Genomic DNA, 21,640 nt, shown 5'->3' on the forward strand with positions numbered 1-21,640 from the left:
TTGCTTGACTGATTAATTACATATTTCGATTACCGATTATGCAATTTTTCAAATAATCGAACACCTCTACCCCTGGCTAGGTGCGGAGGCAAGCAAAGCAAGCTGATGCAGCTAGCGGATTGATAAATCTTTGTTTTATCTTAGAAATAAACACAGCAAAATCAGCAACATTGCTTGGAAAATGCCATGTTGGCCTTAGATAGTGACTCTGTAATACTACAAGCTGGTATTTAACCTGTAGGTTTAGGAAACAGTTTGTTACATTATAAGCTGGGTCAGCGTAATACAGATTTTTAATAATTCGACTTTAAAAAATGAGGAACGGGGGAACTTTTGAGTCTTGACAAGGTGCTGATGAAAGACATTGGTCTGAGCTTGAGAAACATGTCTTTCTTATCACACACTTTCATTGGAATCATATTTTATTGACCACCTCAAGAGCTCATAGAAGGACTAAAAAACACCAATTTTTGAAGAGGCACTTACTGGAAATCAGCGGCCGGCCTCTTAAAAGATTGAAAGGAAAATGAGAGAGCTTCGTTGCAGTCTCTCAAAATAAAAAAGTGAGCAGTGAAGGAATGATAAGATTCTCTAAGTGAATAAACTAACAAGAGGTTAACAATATGAAGGGTGAGAATGCTCTTACTCCAAGACAGTTTTGCCAACGCTGATGTCAACTTCAACTGAAAGTGGTTCAATCCCGTGCAAAGCTATTAAGAAAGCCTGAATTTGATGTGCTTGGGTTTCTTGGGGTAGTGGATAAATCAAGTCATCAGTTAGGTCTTTAATTTCAACACCAACATCAACCAACAGCACTGAAAATAATTCTCTTGGCCCATCTGGTCTTCTGTCCATTACCACTCCTCTGAACCATGACCCTTCATATTTCACAGAAACATGCTGAAAAGATAGGAGGAAATAAGGTGAGTAAAAATTGCATTTAAAAAAAAAAAAAAAAAAAAAAAAAAAAAAAAAAAAAAAAAAAAAAACAAGCGGACAAAGAAATATTTCCTCTGGAAAATAAACTGGAAACAATTAAGCTGTCACATGAATCGATTTTCTTGAAAAAAGAAGAATCAGGTTTGTGGCCGAGTGAACTGCGAGGGTGCAGAAAGTTTCTAGTCTTCCCACTTTTCGAACTAGCCTTCCTATTTCAAAAATCCTTTTTCCCCAAAAAAGTTTCATAGCTATGACCTTATTATGATTCTTTACCAAAAAATTGCCCCGATTTTTAAGGAGACGGCCGATTTCGACGCTGTTGCATGCTGGTCCTCTCCTCTCAATTTTCACAAGCCTTCCTACTTTTTCCCGCCAGCGGCCATACAATCATAATCGTGAGATCGGGAAGTTTCTGAGCCTTTGGTGAGAAGAGATGGAATACACTGACAAAACGTTCAAGAGTAGTGCTGTTGCTGCGGTGAAAGGACACAAACTTGCTGACTGCAGAGTTTAGTCAGCACTCAAAGCAGAGCAAGCCAGTTTCATACCACGGTGTTCATGATCGTGGTGTCTTCAAAGAAAAAAAAGAGGTAATGCTGTCATCAACCATTGCCGCCACCATCGACCCATGAAAACTCAAACCAGGCAAAAATCACGATGTCAGACTTTGGAGTTAAAGAAACATTGACCCTATGATCACCTCAAAATGACCAAAAACAACTTCCTCGAGAAAATGAGAGTGGTATCAATGATCAAGATTTGTTTGAAAACTCAGAATCTGCTCCAGTGAAAGTTTCAAAAAATGTTTTTCTGACATTATAATCATTGACTCAACAATGACAAATGAACATCTCAATGATACTGGGAGTAATGGTCACGGTGTAAAAAAAAAAAAAAACTTACTTTTCCTTTAGCTGAAAAAGAGTTTTTCCTTTGAAGTTAATTCCACTTTTTGTCCAGCAAATTATCTTTTGTGAAAGTTTAAATTTAACTTTCATTAGTGCAACCAGTAGGTATGAATTGACACTGCGCTTAGTAGGGTTTCCCTATATTACTCCTGATATTAACGACACATGCTTATCTTTAGATTGCTGCTAGCATTAATGATGGCGATGTCAACAAAATCTGTTTTTCCTTGCGTGACAAATCTTCAGATGCGCAATTACTTCTTTCTGCCTCAAAGCGACTAAGGTTAACAACATTTAAATTAATATGCACAACAACAGCTTGCTCTTCTCACAAAATTCCGGCAAAAAACGTTGTAAAATAAATTTTTAGGGCCTGTCAAGGTGGAGAAAATGTCTAAAGACTGGCTACTGAAGAAAAGTAACAAAATCATAATAATTTACAAAGCTTCGGCAGACTGCTAGATAGTTAGCCGACTTATTGTTAGCTTCATGGTGAGTGCATGACCTTTAAAACATTCCTACTCATCAACATCACCATATTTTTTACGTATTTTGTGTAATTTTTACCAAGGTGTTTTGGTTGGTAAATGATGACAAAAATGAACCCTCTGTATTGCCAGTACCGTTGTTTACAGTTTACTTAATTTGGGAAAAACTAAAAATGAAGGTAACAATAATAAAAAATGCTAATTTTTGCTATCATTCACCAGCCACAACACCCTGATAAAAATTAAATACTTACAATACATTCAAAACATGCTGATGTTGAACTAAAAGTTTGTAGAATTTCAACATCACTAGTAAAAAGTTCTGTGTTATATTCATTTTCTCTTACAACTTAACTGTGGCAGACTTCACAGCCACACAAATCATTCTGGAAAAGGTGATGAGCTACTTCAGCCTGCAAAGTTTGGTACAACCACTAACTGGATCTAACATCAACCCTTTCCATTGGACTTCTTCCACATTTAGGAACCTGCGCATGAACTAAAAGGACTCAGTTCTAGTCAAATTGCATTATTATTTAATACAAATTCCCAAGGCATTTCCCCTCTGGCATTCCCAAGGACACTGCTCTTTGAAAATCACATTATCTTCAATCAAAATTCGCGAAAAAAAGTTTAAATGTGAATCTTTCAGCATTATGACCAACAGTATCTGAGAGAGTTGCTGAAACACCCAATTGTTGAAACGTAAGAAAAAAAGTTGAAAAATTCACTTTTCAGCCCTGCATTACTCAGAATAGACCATCAGTAAGTTCCATTAAAAGAGATTTTAGAGCTAAAAAAGTTGTAAGGAACATCATATCAAATGATAAAGAAAAGTTAGCCAGTGCTGCCCACTAAAGCCACTGGATTTGTGGTTCTTAAAAATTTAATTAAATTAACCATCTCTGTTTGTATGTCTCTTTAACTTTCTAATTCTTGAACACTGACATTTGCAAGCTATGGGTGGCTGAACTAAGCCCCCTTCCTCCTTCAGCAGGACTTTCTAGTAGTGATGGCGATATCAAATCGATATTAGATAATATCGATCGGTATATCAATTTTTCAGAAAAAATAATCAAGAAAATTGCATTGATTTATTGATCTTGATTTTAAACCGAAATCAACTTTTCAAGCAGAAATAGAATTGATTTCCGGATTTCTCCTATTCAGTATTTTGAATGATTATTCAAATGAAATTTAGTAATTCTTTGTTTTCAGCTCCGTAAAATTTTCAATTATCTTAAATTTACCTTAAGTTTACCCTTTAATCTGTGTAACATGGTAGTCTGTAAGTAATAGGAAGTCTCCATAATAAACCAAAACCATTGGCTACAAAAGTAACAAAACCAAGAGTTAGCTATGCATTTTTTGACAAATTTTTCAACCGTATCACATCCGACTGGGAGCCTAGGTGTCGGAAATGTAACAAACTAGTGAAAACAAGCCGAAATTTGTTTGACGCCTTTTAGTATTGTTACTTAAATAAAATGATCCTCAGTTCTATAAATCACCATCTCTCTCCGATTCTTTATTGTTGCTTTCCACTATATTGACTGTAAAACTGCAGAGGCTAATGCCTTGATCACACACCGATCTGCAAATCTAGGTTCGTTTTCTAGTTTGTAGTAAAAATCACCACTAAGAAAAAAAAGGTCAAACAAAATTTTGTGTAATCTTTTTAACTAGTACTCATCCCTTATCAAAGTAAAATCTGACAGAAAATGTAGATTTCTCTAGGAAAAGAATTTACATTGGGTCATGAGTACAGACAGATTTCTTACTTTGACGAGGCATTTCCCTTCGCAATCCGGCAATCCTGTCACCAGAAGGAGCTCTGAAAAATTGCATCTGCAAACAGATAAAGACATAAAGAGGCTAATTTGCGCCACGCGGTAAAACAAGGGCTGGTTAAAAAGGCAAAAACTTGTTCTAATGGACCTCGATTATTTGAAAAATCGATTTTTTGAGGATGATTATTAAGTCTATTTGATTTCTTAAATAAAAACGAATCGATTACTTAATGAAAATTGATTTTTTTTCATACATCACTATCACTACTTTCTAGCCCCACTTACTTCTACCATACTTAGCCTCATGACAAAATTCAAAAACAACTTCTAAATGGACTGAGTTAAGCAGAAAGGAACCAACCCACATTTTGGAAAAAATTGAGTTATGAGTGGTTTTGAACTCAACCACTGCTCTACTACCTATCGCCAAAAAATCAGAGTTTTTGTTGGAGCAAATTTTGCAGAAATTGGACTTGAAGTTCATCTTTAACACAGAGTCTTATGCAGGAGCAAAACTTTAAACCTCTTTTTCTCCGTTCGATCCCGATGTGGCTTGGTTCCTTTCTGTTTAACGCGGTCCAAATAGGTACTTACTGTATGTTTTTCAAGATCTTCTGGGAGAACAGATTTGCGATTTAACCGGTTCGAAAAGTACTCGTTCAGCTCCTCGTCAATTTGATATTTCAAGGAAGTAGCTCTCTTGTTTACTCCTGATGGATAGCAGGCCCATATCAGGCTTGGATTTACAATGGCTCCAAGAGTGATCGGCTCTCGCTTATTGATGGTGATGTCTGCAGGCTCCATTCTTTTTTCTAGAAAGAATTTAAAATTTTCCAATTAAGTTCAGAGTAAAGTAATTAACAATGACTCATTAAACTGATTGTAAGAATAATTATTCTTACCACAGATTTAATTATGATCACATGGAAAAATGGGAAGAACAACGCACATAGGCACAAAAATCAATTGTTTATCGCATGATAGCAGCAGGAAAAAATTGCGTATTATACTTCGGAATTTGGAAACAGAGAGCAAGAGCAAAAACTTCGTCGCTTTGATGGAATTGACAGGTGACAGTACAGCATAGAGAAAAAAAAGGAGGTGTTTGCATTTCGGGCATCTTGGAATTTTTCATAGAGTATCTATAGCTTTGATGACGTCATTGGGTACAGCGACGTTTTTATCCTGTCGATTTTCTTGGAAATGGTGTAATTTAAGGGAAAAAGTCATTCTATAAAAAGTGCTTGAAATTATATAAAGAGTTGATTTAAGTAAAAAAATCGGACATTATGGTCAGTTTTTACAGCGTCAACATAACCCTCAACGAGCGTCTTGTTTACATTGATGACGTAGGTGGGTACAAATCCTCAAGATGCAAACACCTCCTTTTTTTTCTCTATGACAGTACAGGTGTTTTTAAAATAGGAAGGCTCGGAGCATCCAAGGTAGATTTACACAGGTATGGACAGAACTAAACAACTGGCCTCTGATTGGCTCTCCAGCGGCCCCTTAACGTCAGCCATTTTGGATGTTTTGATTATTTTGATTTATTATGTTCGGTTTATCGTTTGTCAAAATTTTGTGGGATTTTTTGCACAATTTTGGTTATACGATATTAATTTTAGCGTTTAAACGCACAAACGTTTGAATGTTAATTTGATTGTAATTTAATTAAAAAACGGGCCCCTTAACCTACGTCACGAGGTCATGTGACACGTACTGAGGCTCATGGGAAATTTTCAACTTTTCCATACCTGTGTAAATCTACCTTGGGAGCATCTTGCATTATCCATGAAGGGTATCCCAAGGTACACTCTACTACAGGTATGGACAAATGGAATTTTAGAAAGTCGTCAAAACGCGTAGATTTGACAGCATCGAGAGTACGACTGCGAAGACCTGCGCAGCAAATGGACGGTACGACTTCATACGTCACTTGATCGCCGATTTTCTCAGCGCTGCCACTTCGGCACCCCGTTTGTCCATACCTGTAGTAGAGTGTACCTTGGGGTATCCTGATTACAAATTGTTACATTTCTTCAGATCTTTACGGGTAACGCCTATCTTCATGGGAAATTAAGAATAAAATAAAAACAAACCGGCAGGACCAGGACCCAGATGACAGGAACTAGAGTACCTGTACCTGTATAGCGAGAGCATAGACAGATGTGAAACTCCGAAAATCCTATGCCGAAAATCCATCAGGCCTTCACCGATGCCTCCGCGAATAAAGTTAGGGCCCAGAAATGCAGCCAACCTATGAATTTCAATTATCCAGAGCGATTTATTAATACAACTGTTACGAACCATCGTTTATCAAGCACGTATTTGACTTAGTTTTTGCATAAATTTACTCATTTTTGTGGAAGAACGCTCAGTTATGTACTTTCTTAGCCATCTTCGTTAGAATTGGAATCTACGGACTGGCATTGAAATTTTGTGCGTTAGAAGTTGGTTAGAAGGGTGGCTGCACTTTTGGGCCCTCAAGCCCTCCATGAAGCGTCCAGCCTCCAGCCCACATACAAACTAAAGCGTATTTTCGTTGATGATCGGTCGAGCCAAAATGTCGCGGCAATGGCGGCGGGATCATAATCGGGTTTGTAGACTCTCTCCCCCCCCTAAAAAAAAAAAAAAAAAAAAAAAAAAACAAAACAAACAAACTTCCGAAATTGATGCTGGTCGGATACCATCATCATCATAGAATAAGAAGGCTACGCCTAAGAGGCGTTAGCTTTATTATTCTATGTCTTCATCAGGTCATTTCTAAACCCTACTTTTTGTAGGATTATATTTTGGCTCCAACGTTTGTAAGAATTCCACCTTCTATCTGTCTGGTGAATCACGATGTTGTTCCGAAAAATTATGATCGCGTCAAAACAAAATACGGAACCGCTTGATCCACCCATTTTGGTTCGACCGATCATCAACGAAAATACGCTTCTAGAGGCTTCAAAGAGACTCATCGATTGCCCCGACTTAAACCGCTGGCCAATGAGAGGGCCAGGAAAGGCATCGATGAGTCTCTTTGAAGTAGAGTCCCTTTATACTGAGAGTCAAGACAATTCGGCTCATGGATGTCACAAACGGGAATAAAGATTACAGAAATTGAACGTTTTTCGTAATCTTTGATCGGCCCATTCTCAAATGCCTTTCTCCGTTCCTCCTCTCATTCCGTTTGTTCCTTGCCGAACCCGTAATTCCCTGGTCCATTTCAGATTATAATCTTTGCAATTGGTGAAAATGTAATCTTTATTCCCGTTTGTGACACTGCGGAGGCCTAAAATACGGGAACCAATCAGAAATGGATTCAAATTGTTTTGACTCTCAGTATAAAGGGACTCTACTTTGAAGCCTCTAGTTTGTATGTGGGCTGGACGCTTGAAGCGATCTGTCCATACCGAAGACATAGGGTGCGTTCTAGAATTCATCTTAGGATTTAATCCAAAAAACGGAGATGAACGGAGATGACGTGGGTCATGACGACACGGATGGAGTCGGATGGATCGTCAAACAAGAATCTCAGAGAACGCTTGGATCAGTAATGCCAGGCGTACGGATTTATCCGTGCCGCGCGGACTAGAGTCCCTTTATACCCAGAGTTACGACAACTCACTTTTGGTTGGGTCAGGATTGGCCTGAAAGTGGCCTAAAAAAAATCCAATTCTGATTGGTTCTCGCTCATGGAGGCCGAAACGAGTGCACCAAGATGGCCGTACCTCGAATGTGAACAAGAATATAATGTGTTTTTACAAGTTTTCTTTATTTTTATCACACACCAAGGGGTCCGCCCCCTGGCCGCTACGCGGCCCAACCCCCGGGGCGAAAAGGCCCGCTTCGCGGCGAGCGAAATCATCGAAATCGACCGTTGACGGTTACTGGGTAAGTAAATAATTTTAATTGAATGATAAAAGGATGTTTCAAATAAAAATTTTCCACCACACAATATTCTTAATGACTTTTTCCTTACTCTGAATTTGCAACCGTCAACGGTCGGTTTCGATGATTTCGCTTGTCGCGAAGCGGGCCTTTTCGCCCCGGGGGTTGGGCCGCGTAGCGGCCAGGGGGCGGACCCCTTGGTGTGTGATAAAAATAAACCCCCGGGGCGAAAAGGCCCGCTTCGCGGCGAGCGAAATCATCGAAATCGACCGTTGACGGTTACTGGGTAAGTAAATAATTTTAATTGAATGATAAAAGGATGTTTCAAATAAAAATTTTCCACCACACAATATTCTTAATGACTTTTTCCTTACTCTGAATTTGCAACCGTCAACGGTCGGTTTCGATGATTTCGCTTGTCGCGAAGCGGGCCTTTTCGCCCCGGGGGTTGGGCCGCGTAGCGGCCAGGGGGCGGACCCCTTGGTGTGTGATAAAAATAAACCCCCGGGGCGAAAAGGCCCGCTTCGCGGCGAGCGAAATCGTCGAAATCGACCGTTGACGGTTACTGGGTAAGTAAATAATTTTAATTGAATGATAAAAGGATGTTTCAAATAAAAATTTTCCACCACACAATATTCTTAATGACTTTTTCCTTACTCTGAATTTGCAACCGTCAACGGTCGGTTTCGATGATTTCGCTTGTCGCGAAGCGGGCCTTTTCGCCCCGGGGGTTGGGCCGCGTAGCGGCCAGGGGGCGGACCCCTTGGTGTGTGATAAAAATAAAGAAAACTTGTAAAAACACATTGGGGTGTACCTTAAAAGCTACGGCACGAAGCGAGACTCGACCCCGCTATCGATGAAGCGGTAGGCGACTACTCTACCACTCGGCCATGGAACAGTTGATAAGGATGGCCGGACTGCAGCGCTCATAGGAAACGCGCTTCGTGCAGCTTGCCGGCGCTCAGTAGACTCGCCAGAACTCCGCGCGGAAACGTGCAAAAATCGTAACTTTAAAAATCGATATCTCGAGAACGGTTGGGAGGTGGCGGCTAAAAGAAAGTACGTCAACCTTAGATTTGTCTCTTCTTCATGTACAAGCAAAATCCCAGGATGTCACTTCAAAGACTCCCCTTGTTAGAGTCCCTTTATACCCAGAGTTACGACAACTCGATTATCAGCTGACTGGCAGCCGTCCTTGGCTGGCCATGGAAGCCGAAACGAGTGCACCCAAACGAACGATATTGAGGGATAAGGATCAGGAATCCTGCGATGTCTGTCACACAAAAACAACAACATCAACAAAGTGATCAATTAAAAAGAAAATGAGATTGGTTTGTGAATAATTTCTTAATCTATTTTCATTTTGGACCTATGGAAATAACAATTTACTCTTGATAAACCACAATTAGGTAATATTTTCATTATTCTTGTTCACATTCGAGGTACCGCCATCTTGGTGCACTCGTTTCGGCCTCCATGAGCGAGAACCAATCAGAATTGGATTTTTTTTAGGCCACTTTCAGCCCAATCCTGGCCCAACCAAAAGTGAGTTGTCGTAACTCTGGGTATAAAGGGACTCTACCCCTTGTGAGAGTCAAGACAATTCGGCTCATGGATGTCACAAACGGGAATAAAGATTACAGAAATTGAACGTTTTTCGTAATCTTTGATCGGCCCATTCTCAAATGCCTTTCTCCGTTCCTCCTCTCATTCCGTTTGTTCCTTGCCGAACCCGTAATTCCCTGGTCCATTCCAGATTATAATCTTTGCAATTGGTGAAAATGTAATCTTTATTCCCGTTTGTGACACTGTGGAGGCCTAAAATACGGGAACCAATCAGAAATGGATTCAAATTGTCTTGACTCTCAGTATAAAGGGACTCTAGCCGCTCGTAGAACGGAAATAATAATCTGATAGAGAAAATTACAGCTGGCAACGCAGGAATAACTTCGAGGCGGGATCAGTAATGTCCCAACTGGGTTTTATTGGTAAAGTCCCCAGTGACGTAGTTTAGTCCCAGAGAACTGCGTTCAGAGTAGCGTAGAGGCAAGGCGGATAAAGAATGGTGGTCGCATTTCGATTTTGGCTGCCATCTTGAAGATGTGTGACGTGCAGAGGGTACGGGCTTTTACCGCGCGATTTGAAATGTACCCGAAATGTACCCGAAGTGTACCCGATGCGATGCCGCGGCGCGAGGCTCATACAACTTCCAAACGGAATTATGAGTTTTCCTTCCTGATGAAACGCTTTCAGATCGTAGTCTGAGGTAAAATTTTTACGGAGAATTTGCAAGGAAGTTACAATCATTCTAATGATTAATATTTCTGGCTGAAATTTGTGTTTAAAGAAATGTACCCGATGGGCTCGTTCCTTCACGCACATGTGCAACTTTCTGACGAAACTGGACCTATCATTTTGGACTCAGTATATTTCGGATTTTTGAGAGCTGTAATGCGGTAGTTTTTCCTTAGAAATTTGGAAATAACGTCCAATCATTCTTCTTTTTGATGCTTCCAGGAGAAATTTGTACTTTCGGAAATTTGGGAGACAAGTGTGAAAATTGGAAAAACGGAGAGGGGGTCGGGGATTTCTGAAAAACAAAGGGAGGACTCCCCGCAGATAAGGGGGTTCGGGGGATTCCCCGAAAAATTATATTGATAATCAGGTACCTATGGAGAAAATAAGAAATATTAAAAAAGAAAGAAAGAAAAAAAAAAAAACCTCTCACGGTTTTTAAATTATTTACTGATAAAGATAGCAAAATAAAATACACCGCAGTAATTTCACTTTAAATTCGGGCTATCAACGCCAGAAATACTTACAATGATAAGTGACTATACAATACCTTGTAGCGTTAGAGTGCAGTGTAAACCTCAAAATGCCTCAAACCCCCTAACTCCGCAGTTGGGTTTGTTTACAATCGTGACGTCAAGAGGGTACGAGATGCGAGGATACGACCACCATTCTTTATCCGCCTTGGCGTAGAGGTTATGATTCAATAAAGTCCCAAACGACGTACCATAGTGGAGGTGGTCCGGCACAAAGACATAAAGACGGAGGGCTAAAAGCAAAAAATGAAGCTTCTTTTCAACCACCTCTACTATTGGCTAGAGGATTGGCGGGGAAATCGGGACAAGTTTGAAATTCAAATGTAGGGCGGGAACTAAATAAAATTGCGGAAACAAAGTATTCTAGGTTGATTTTTGCCCAAATTCACTAACCCACTCATATTTTTTTAACTTTAGGTTAGTTTTGGTCCGTCGTCGACCGATTAATTTCATTAGGGAGTAACGGTCATCTTGCACAGTAACGGCCTGTTTGAACCTGCAGAACCACCATGAGCAGAAGAAAAACTAACATTATCTGAGATTACTGCCTGTTACTGAGCAAAAGTAGGTGAATTATATTAGGACGCAGACCGAACTTTCTTAATATAATCGTTTTAGGCATTTAAAACACGTTTAGAAGAAGAAATAAGGAAAAATCAAGAGGACAAGTTCAAATCAAATTTCCGTTTGCCGCCATGGATTCCCGCGCTCATTTACACACTCACACAAGCACCCAGCGCCAAACCAGGCTTCACTTTTTTCCCGTGCTTTTAGATACGAGCACTCCGTCTTTATGTCTTTGGTCCGGCAGCAACATGCCCGCGGCCCGCCGCTAGTTAGAGTCCCTTTATACCCAGAGTTACGACAACTCACTTTTGGTTGGGCCAGGATTGGGCTGAAAGTGGCCTAAAAAAAAAAATCCAATTCTGATTGGTTCTCGCTCATGGAGGCCGAAACTAGTGCACCAAGATGGCGGTACCTCGTATGTGAACCAGAATAATGAAAATATTACCTAATTGTGGTTTATCAAGAGTAAATTGTTATTGCCATCGGTCCAAAATGAAAATAGATTAAGAAATTATTCACAAACCAATCTCATTTTCTTTTTAATTGATCAATTTGTTGATGTTGTTGTTTCTGTGTGACAGACATCGCAGGATTCCTGTAGAGTCCCTTTATACCCAGAGTTAAGACAACTCGATTATCAGCTGACTGGCAGTAGAGTCCCTTTATACTGAGAGTCAAGACAATTTGAATCCATTTCTGATTGGTTCCCGTATTTTAGGCCTCCACAGTGTCACAAACGGGAATAAAGATTACATTTTCACCAATTGCAAAGATTATAATCTGGAATGGACCAGGGAATTACGGGTTCGGCAAGGAACAAACGGAATGAGAGGAGGAACGGAGAAAGGCATTTGAGAATGGGCCGATCAAAGATTACGAAAAACGTTCAATTTCTGTAATCTTTATTCCCGTTTGTGACATCCATGAGCTGAATTGTCTTGACTCTCAGTATAAAGGGACTCTAACTGGCAGCCGGCCTTGGCTGGCCATGGAGGCCGAAACGAGTGCACCAAAACGAACGATATTGAGGGATAAGGATCAGGAATCCTGCGATGTCTGTCAAACAAAAACAACAACATCAACAAATTGATTAATTAAAAAGAAAATGAGATTGGTTTGTGAATAATTTCTTAATCTATTTTCATTTTGGACCGATGGAAATAACAATTTACTCTTGATAAACCAAAATTAGGTAATATTTTCATTATTCTTGTTCACATTCGAGGTACCGCCATCATGGTGCACTCGTTTCGGCCTCCATGAGCGAGAACCAATCAGAATTGGATTTTTTTTTAGGCCACTTTCAGCCCAACCAAAAGTGAGTTGTCTTAACTCTGGGTATAAAGGGACTCTAGATTCCTGATCCTTATCCCCCAATATCGTTCGTTTGAGTGCACTAGTTTCGGCCTCCATGGCCAGCCAAGGTCGGCTGCCAGTCAGCTGATAATCGATAGAGTCCCTTTATACTGAGAGTCAAGACAACACCCTTCATGGAGTCACAAACGGAAATAAAGATTACAGAAATTGAACGTTTTTCGTAATCTTTGATAGGCCCATTCTCGAATTCCTTTTTTCGTTCCTTCCCTCATTCCGTTTGTTCCTTGCCGAACCCGTAATTCCCCGGTCCATTCCAGATTATAATCTTTGCAATCGGTGAAACTGTAATCTTTATTCCCGTTTGTGACACTGTGAAGGCCTAAAATCCGGTCAGCCAATCAGAAATGGATTCGCATTGTCTTGACTCTCAGTATAAAGGGACTCTAATAATCGAGTTGTCGTTACTCTGGGTATAAAGGGACTCTACCGCTAGTCACTGTGGAAAACAATAGAAAATAGTAGTTGCGTACGTCGCCAGCGAGCGCGCTGCGAGCGCTTCTGTTTCAATTACCTAGCATTGAGTCGGGCCTCTAACCTTCCATACTCTCTGTGAAGCTCTTAAGACGTGATCTACGTGAAAAATACTTAGCGTTGAGCAAAAATTTGTGTTTTTAAGTACATCGTTTTCGCTTAACAAGATTATGTAATTGCGTTACTCGACAAATTGTCGGAACCGTCTTCATGCCCTTCTAATCTCGCATTATTATTATTTCTTATTTAAATGGTAGTGTCGTTTAATTCTCATCTCGGACGTTGACTTTTTGGGCCCGAAGATACTTATTCCAATTATGGCCCCTAACATAAGTAAATTTGTGACGAAGAAAACTGTGGCTGGTGCTGCATCTTTCTCGCTTTTACTTTGGATTTTAAAGTCGAACCGGAAATTAAGGCAAACAAGAATCAAGTGAGTCATTTAAGTAATTTTTCCTCCTAGGTGCCGATCTCTTTCCTTTTGCAGCAGCTGAAACAAAATTATCATCTCTTAGAAGTGGTAATTTATTATTTCATTTTTGAATTATGAACCATTTTTAACTTGAAAATTTGATCTAGCTGCATTAGGAACCAAATCCTCTGTTCCTTCCTGTGATCCTCTGTTCCTTCTTGTGATCTTCTGAATGAGATTATACCAATTTTCTGAGACTTTGAGACACACGAGTGCAGTTTGAGTGAATTAATTCTGAAAACTCTGGATACTTGGAATCAGTTAAGTATTGCTGAATTATGATAAGTTCCTGAAACAAGTTAGCCCCAAGTTTCACAAAACGCGCTCGCGTGGACAAGACCTAAGATTATTTTTGGTCACCATGCAGGGACAGGTTTAAATTCAGGTGAACTGGAACGGAGTACCCAATAATACCAAGTCTAAAGCTAATAGTTTTACGGCCTTCCCAGCACCTCCTTCCAGCCAGTTGTGAAATTTTGACTCATTTATAAGTAAATGGCAAATTTTGGTTCAAAACACAGGACCAGATCGCTAGCATTGCAAAAAGATTTAAGTAGTTTTGTGAGCGCCATCAGCAGGAAAATCCATGGGCGTTTAAAACGAGGAACCACTGCTGTTAAAACTGTATGCTGCTACAAGGAATGGTGGGAACTACCTACTAAAGGAGTATAGAAATTTTATAAAAAACTCTAATAGTACTGTAATTGCTGTCTATTTCATTCTTACTTGAGTTTTTAGAATGCGTCATTTGTTAATATTTTGCCCGAGAGACTAAGAATGATCATGCGCAGAAAAAACCAACTGTTAAGAACTAAAACTAAACTAACCTATACTCTAACCTAACCTTACGACATGACATTTAAGTTACCAGTCTGTAGATTGTTATTATTTCACCCAATAAAAAAAAAAAATAATAAAATAAAAATGCAATCATTAAGTTGCTAACGTCATCGTACAGTCGCTAACAACATCATAAAATCACAAACGTCATCATAAAGTCGCTAATGGAATCATGAAGATGCGAATATCATTGTTAAGTTGCCAATGTCATCCTAAAGTCACTATTGTAATTTAAAAGGCGCCAATGTAAGCTCATAAGTCACCAAAAGTAAAACATATCAATGTATGAGAGGATTTGGAAACTTACCAAAATATAATAATAATCATTTTAAAAATAAAAATAAAGTTGATTACTCGCAGCTGGAACGCACGACTTCATGCCTCATGCTCATAGAGAAAATACAGACGGTGGTGGCAAGGCAACCATCCTGAAGATTGGCTGTGACGTACAAAAGTACACGGATTGGTGCGCTATTGAAAAAAAGTACATTTCATGATGGTACCTCAACACAGACCTACATCACCACTGAATCTAACATTAAGTCATATAACTGAACATTAGTTACCATGACTCTCCAATTTTTGTTTTTTTGACGTACAGAACGTAATGGACCACTAGACAAGGTACGAATTTCAGCATTCTGATACATGTTTCGTAACTAAAATTTCATGAGTGGCGGTAGCCACAACCGGGCAAGTAACCTATCCTCCAACAATTGGCAACACAGCACAGCCCGGTCGAGGCAACGACACCATAGTTACACGTACTTGGCTTATTTGGGTTTTTAGTTGCGGTTTCAAAAGCTTTTCAAAGCAACGGAGCAACGGATTTCAGAAATTTTGGTGTCTAAAGATGCGTCTCGGTCCCGTCTAACGAACTGTTGAGTTTCAAGGAGGTGATGATTTATTAAACGAGATAATTACGCATGTGTGCCTAAAATAGCGAAAAGTATCCACTTTGACCATTTTCACGTTCTATACAAGCTATGGAGAATAAGAGACATCAGAGCCCTATATAATGTTATATCAAAAGAATTGTCATGTTCCCGTGTAGTGTGCATTTAAGTTTCATTAAGATCCAAGGCATCCTAAGAGAAAAATTGCGTCTAAACTGCTTTTCGGGTGCAATGGGCGACCCGACCTGCCGATGTTTATCATTGAATTTCTCGCTTACACTATTCTGGAATGAAGTTATGGTTATTTCCAGGAATCATCTTGAAGATATGAGGATTCCTAAAACTATACATAAGTTGGGGTTTACTTTTACTGTTTAGGCTGTATCTTGGACAGCATCCCGAAAATCATGAAACCCGCTTTCACTAAAACATAGACACGGTAGAGTAACAGTGTTAGTGCTCTCTGCAGTCATCAACCAATTCAACTCACGAGCGGAACAACAAAACAAATCACGAATGTTAGGTTAGTTCCTATTTCATGGACATCAAGAACGATCGAGACAATATGAAATCATTTGGTTTCAATGAATTCAATCTATTTACGACTTCAACGATGTTTGTGACAATCATATTATCATTGTGTTTTACAACCTGGAGCAGAAGTCTATCGCCTCATTGTGAAGTGAATTCTGAATATCCAATCTTAGAACTCGAAACCTCACCATTCTATTCTCTCATTGTTCTCTCTTCATTTTTGGTTCAAATCAAGTGATTCAAAGTCGCTTCACTAAAATTATGTAATCCTGAATCCATTCAAGAGTGCGTGAAGCTCACATTTTTCTGGCATTACAGCCTTTTTACTCCTCAAATTCTACGGATATGAGTCCATTTCGCTCAAGGTTTCTCTGAGCAATACCAAGTGTTTATACATTTAAGATAAGTGAGATTTGTCTTTTGGTTCTTCTCTTAGCAGTTTTAAAGTAAATTAGGTATTACAGTACCTTCATCCAGTTTTGTTTCCTTATTTAATGTTTGTTAAGAGTCTTTCTACGTGAACACTCAAGGACATACATACTTATGCTCAGGTACCAATACCATTGTTTTTCTCTCACGTCAGGATGTACCTTTAAGCATGCTAATTTACTAAAGAAACTCCTCCAGTGATAAATAATTTTAAGCTTTATTACGAAGTGAAAACCTCTGTGTGGTGTCGCTAAATTTCTCAGATAAGTCTCAGTTTAGACACGTAGAACAGACGTTCACTTTTGTCCGTTACGATCCCTGCTCTTATAGCTTCACATCTTACTTTGATCTCTGATTCATCGATTAATGGCACTTTTAGTTTCATTCATCATCAATCAGTTCAAAGCTATCTCAACAATGAATCATCAAACGTTATATCAAGGAAGAAATTTTCTGCTGAAAGCTACGACGGAATTGACATTGCAACTCAACTTACGAAAGCATGAACCAGGACATAAGAATCTGTCTCAAAGTGAACATTTTTTTCAACTCATCAGGCAGTTTAGCAGGTAAGAAATCTACAGTTGATTAATTAAGGATTACCAGATTACATGCACACTGGTTTTCCAACATTTACGGTAGATAGGGATATTTTTATTGATAATGATTAATGACGAAACAAATATATCAATGCCATGGCCAAACTGGGAACCTACTTACCGCAATCCACAAAGTTCATCCACAAAGACTTTCAGAGTCTTTTCATTTCTCTGCTGATAAATAATCCAACATAATTTCTGAAAACTGTGTAATTAATGACTTCGATGGGCAGAAAATTCTTTTCTGGGATTTTAAGCGTACCTAGTGGTCACTAACTTTTCCCTGATTTTGGAATGTCCTCTTTTGACATTAGGTGTCTCAAATAAAAATTCTTTTCACAAAAATTTTAAGTTTTTACTTGACTTAATTTAAAGTGTTTAGTCTCTTTAAACTGAAAAGTCCAATTTTTTTACTGGGAGAAGGAATTTCAATGCTCCGCAGCAAAACTACCTGACATATTTTCACAGTGAGGAGGGCTTAATTTCCTAACTTTTACAGAACCTGTCACCCTGTCTATCCCTCAGAAATTCAGTGAACCAGATGAGATTCAATGAGGGTCGTTGATAACTTTACCACTAAATTGATACCGCTCAAAGGATTTTGGAGGGAGCAATTTTACCTACTAACATTGTTGTCAAACAGGGTTTATTCATCAGAGCCCTGAATTGAGGAACCAAGAGAAAATAATTTGTTTTCATTTACTCCTCAAAGATGATACTGACCATGATGCAGGTCAGTACCTATGAGGACTATATGGATTACATTTTGCAATAAGGAACCACTATTTCTGCCCCATTTTAGAAACAACATACATGCCATTGGTTTCCCTATGCAGATATGTGCTTTTATTGGAGAGCCAAAGATAGTGGTTCCTTTTTGCAAAATGTAATCCATATAGATCTCTTAAAATTTCAGTAAACCTTGTCGCTGGGGGAAAGATCTAATACATACTGAAGATAATCATTGAATAATGTACTCTCCTAAATATAGACAAAAATTACAATGAAAATGTTCATTATTTGATGAAAAATAAAGTACAAAAATTCTCAGAGTCTCAGAGGACACCAAGAATGCCAAGAAAATCTTAAAATAATTTCCTTTCACAAACAAAAACAAAAATGACACTGAACATTTCTAGCAGGGCTTCTTGATAATCAGAGAACAAAAATTCTGAGAGCTTGACACTTTTGATCCTTACAATTTTTAGATTAGCTATGTTTATGCGAGCCTCTTAACCTGACTTCAATCGAAACCTGAGTTTGAAACCAAGGTTCAAATCACGGCATAAACGATACGGAACTAACGAAATGTAGGTTTCCAAAATTTGTGTTTGAAACCTTATTTTACACTAAAGACTAGGTTTCCGCACTCCGCATAAACGAACCGGAGGTTGAAATTAGTTGAAATTCGACTTCAGATGCGATTTTAGGTGCGCGATCGGCAATATGGCGGATTTATTATCATAACGTTCGTAAACAACTGGTGCTTATCCCACGATTTAGCTTTAATTTTGCCATTATTCAACATTTTTTACAACCATAATTTTACTATAATTGTTTCTGAAGCACTTTTGCGTGATTCCTTCAGTTATATGTGGATTATTTATCATTATTTAGCTAAACGTAGGACGTTATTTTCTAGTGAAGGTGTTTAGTGTCAGATGGAATCCAGGCTTATTACTGCTTTTTCAGATTATTCTTGCAACTCTAATCAACATTTTATGACTACAGAAGCAAAGCAAGCGAAGAGCTTTACAGGCTACAATTGAGTAATAGCCTTACCTACCAGTTCATCATCTGCGGAGAACTTTTTTACTGTATCCGCACGATTTGCCTAGGATTTCAAGATAAGGCACCCTGCTTCCCTTTAAGTAGTGTACCGAATTTTTTCATTTCAATCTACCGATTAAATCTAAAATCTGATCCAATCAGAGCTGCGTAGCTCTTGAATTTGTGTGTTATCCGTGTATCTATTTCCTGGTTGTCCTACTGGAAGTGTGAGACCAGCCACAACCGTGACCTGCTGACTTATTTCTTTGATCCAATCTCTTGTAAATGATGACTCAAATTCTGAAGCCATCATTTATTGAAACTAGTTCAAAGTTATTGCTCCAAAGTATCGTCACTCTTCTCATACTGATGCAGAAGGAAGGAGATTCTTCGGTGAGTGCTCTGTGATCCAAGATTTTCAATTTGAGATAAGAATAAGGTTTTTATTGAGGCGTGTAACAATTTTTGGTCGTTGAACCACTTGTCATAATTGAGCTTTTGCGTTAGAGATGCATCAACTGTGGAAAGTGGCTCTGCCTGTGCAAAAATATCTTTTGACAGCAGTGAATGTTAGTAAATGCGCTTTACAGATAGACTGAGAGCTCCAGAATCCAATCTACCTGAATAATTAAATTCAGAAGGATTTTTGAATTGAGTTCATATCGAATCTCAGTGGGAGAATAATATACAATCCAAGCGAAAGAATATCAATGGTAAGGTTGGGTTTGTGTCTTAGGTTAGTGAAATGCAATGGCAGGTTCTGAAATCTTGTTTGTCAGTTGCTCTTTACATGAGTCACCTTTGAAAATCAAGTTTAAGAAAAACACACATAGGTAGGCAAACAGTGGTAGGTAGCTTGCCTATTTTCTTCCTGTCTTGCTCATGGACTCGGAGAGCAGTCGGAAAGAGGGGTGAGAAACAGGATTTCAGCGCGTGTCTCTGGGAATGTGGAAATTCAAAATTTGTGAAGCGTCACCAGTTTGTTGAGATTGTCACCGTCCGTTGCCTCAAGAGGATTTAGACGCTTCTGCTTCAGCGATACATTGTTGACCTATCAATATCTGCTTATTTTGATCATATCTTGAAGGAGGAATTCCCATAAGTATATCCCGATTCTTCATTTGTTTCACTACAATAATGGCAGACACACAATCTTTACGACAGCATGGAGTGAAGGTGCGGTGCTTTACTGGATTAGCACTCCTTCACTTTCAATGCCTATATCTACCTATTGTAAGATCATTAGAAGCTCAATCAACAACATGATGAATTTCCGCGCCTGCCACAATTATTTTTAACATCACTAAAAATTACCTACGGCAACTTTTCTGAACTCAGAATATAAGCTCGAGCATGATTTGGAGGGTTGTTGAGATTAGGTATTCATTCAATTTTAAAGATGAACGTAAAATGATTAAACATCTACTGTCATTTTTCCAACTGTTGCTCAGAAAGTCAGTAAAGGCTTTTCTAGTGAAGATGAAGCCTCCGCTTATATATTGTGGAAAAATTGAACATACACAGGATAAAAGAGTAATACCTAATAATTTATTGAATCAATTCATAGTGGAAAAATGAAGTATAGCTTGTGAAAATGGCGCCAACATGAAATTCAAGTTCAATCGAAAATATGCGCATAAACAGCGCCAAAATCGGAAAGTTTGATTTCCCGCGAAAGTCGGGTTACAGCGCCCGCATAAACCCGACGGAGGAAACTTGCATTACAAACTCGGGTTTCGTGAAACCCCGGTTTCGAGCCTCGCATAAACGTAGCTATTGTTACACTAATGAGGTCTGGGAAGCTGTTGAATGCCCTGATTTCCAAACTTCTATTACTCAAGCAGCACACATTTCTTTAAATTTCAATGCCATGGTAAAATTATTTCTATTGCATTATAGTGTTGAGAATGTTGCCTATTTACTCATTGAAGGAACAATTTTTAGAGCAATTAATTTGAAATAAGTACCCAACGTAGTTGCAATTTATCATTGGATTTCTTCGTATTTCTTTTCTTTCTTCTTTTTCTTTTCTTGGGATTCTACAATCGTATTTCTTTTCAGGGATATCTACAGTTGTGTAGACTTTCATTTTTAAAACTCATCTCTTTTTAAAACTAAGAGAGCGTTGAAATAATTATCACTTACCATGTATAACTTTCTGCAAAATTTGCCTCAGTTGATGCTCTCACAAGTTCAGTTGCAAAGTCAATTCAGCCATAGCTTTCCGAAGAAAATTTCTTCTTCGATCTAACAATTAATTATTAATCGTCGAAATAGCTTTGAACTGATTAATTAAAAATGACACTCAAGGGTGTAAAAAAATAAGACGGATCCGAGAAACTTTGCTACACAGCAAGGAGATATCTACCTCATAGCTATAAGCATTAAATGGATTACATTTTGCAATTAGGAACCACTATTTCTGGTCCATTTTAGAAACAGAATACGTGCTATTGGTTTCCCTATGTAGATATGTGCTTATATGGGAGAGCCAGAGGTAATGGTTCCTTATTGCAAAATGTAATCCAATTCATTCACAAGTGGGGGACTTCATTTGGTAAAATAACAGTCTTCTTGCAAAAATGAGATGATATAAACTCCAAAAAACCCAAAAACTTGGGTAAAGAGACTCCGGGCAAGTCACCATCCTCTTGCCAAAAACCTCCAAAAGCTCTTCTTTGTTCCCCTCTTCAGTGGATAAAGAAAATATCACACTACGACAGTTTCCATTTCTGTCATAGAGTACCCCAAGCGGACCAAAGAACGGAACTCTTAGTCGTTTACACATTTACCTATTTAACAAAATCTCCAGGAGGTCACAGACAGGCTGGCAGCCCCTCATTGGACCAGGTATGT

The 21,640-nt window shown here is 38.8% G+C and overlaps 2 protein-coding genes across 4 annotated transcripts in view; one reads left to right on the forward strand and one right to left on the reverse strand.

Moving 5' to 3' along the window:
* Positions 1-646: 646 nt before the first annotated feature.
* Positions 647-6,342, reverse strand: LOC109040407 (uncharacterized; the record flags this gene model as incomplete). Its single annotated transcript, XM_072305837.1, is given in 3 exon segments — positions 647-900; positions 4,720-4,937; positions 6,225-6,342. Coding segments are annotated over 3 exon segments (575 nt in total), but the record flags the coding sequence as incomplete, so codon positions are not given.
* A 6,992-nt stretch (positions 6,343-13,334) lies between these two features.
* LOC140225863 (ATP-binding cassette sub-family D member 3-like) overlaps positions 13,335-21,640 on the forward strand; it is a 131,962-nt gene continuing 123,656 nt past the window's right edge. For all 3 annotated transcript variants that reach the window (XR_011900747.1, XM_072305838.1, XM_072305839.1), the window contains exon 1: positions 13,335-13,677. Coding sequence is in view for 2 of the 3 variants with exons in the window: in XM_072305838.1 (XP_072161939.1) it covers positions 13,562-13,677 (116 nt within the window). In the remaining variant the exon portion in view is untranslated. The remainder of the gene's footprint in view (positions 13,678-21,640) is intronic.

The sequence above is a fragment of the Bemisia tabaci genome, unplaced genomic scaffold, assembly GCF_918797505.1.
Source record: "Bemisia tabaci unplaced genomic scaffold, PGI_BMITA_v3".
Taxonomy (NCBI): domain Eukaryota; kingdom Metazoa; phylum Arthropoda; class Insecta; order Hemiptera; family Aleyrodidae; genus Bemisia; species Bemisia tabaci.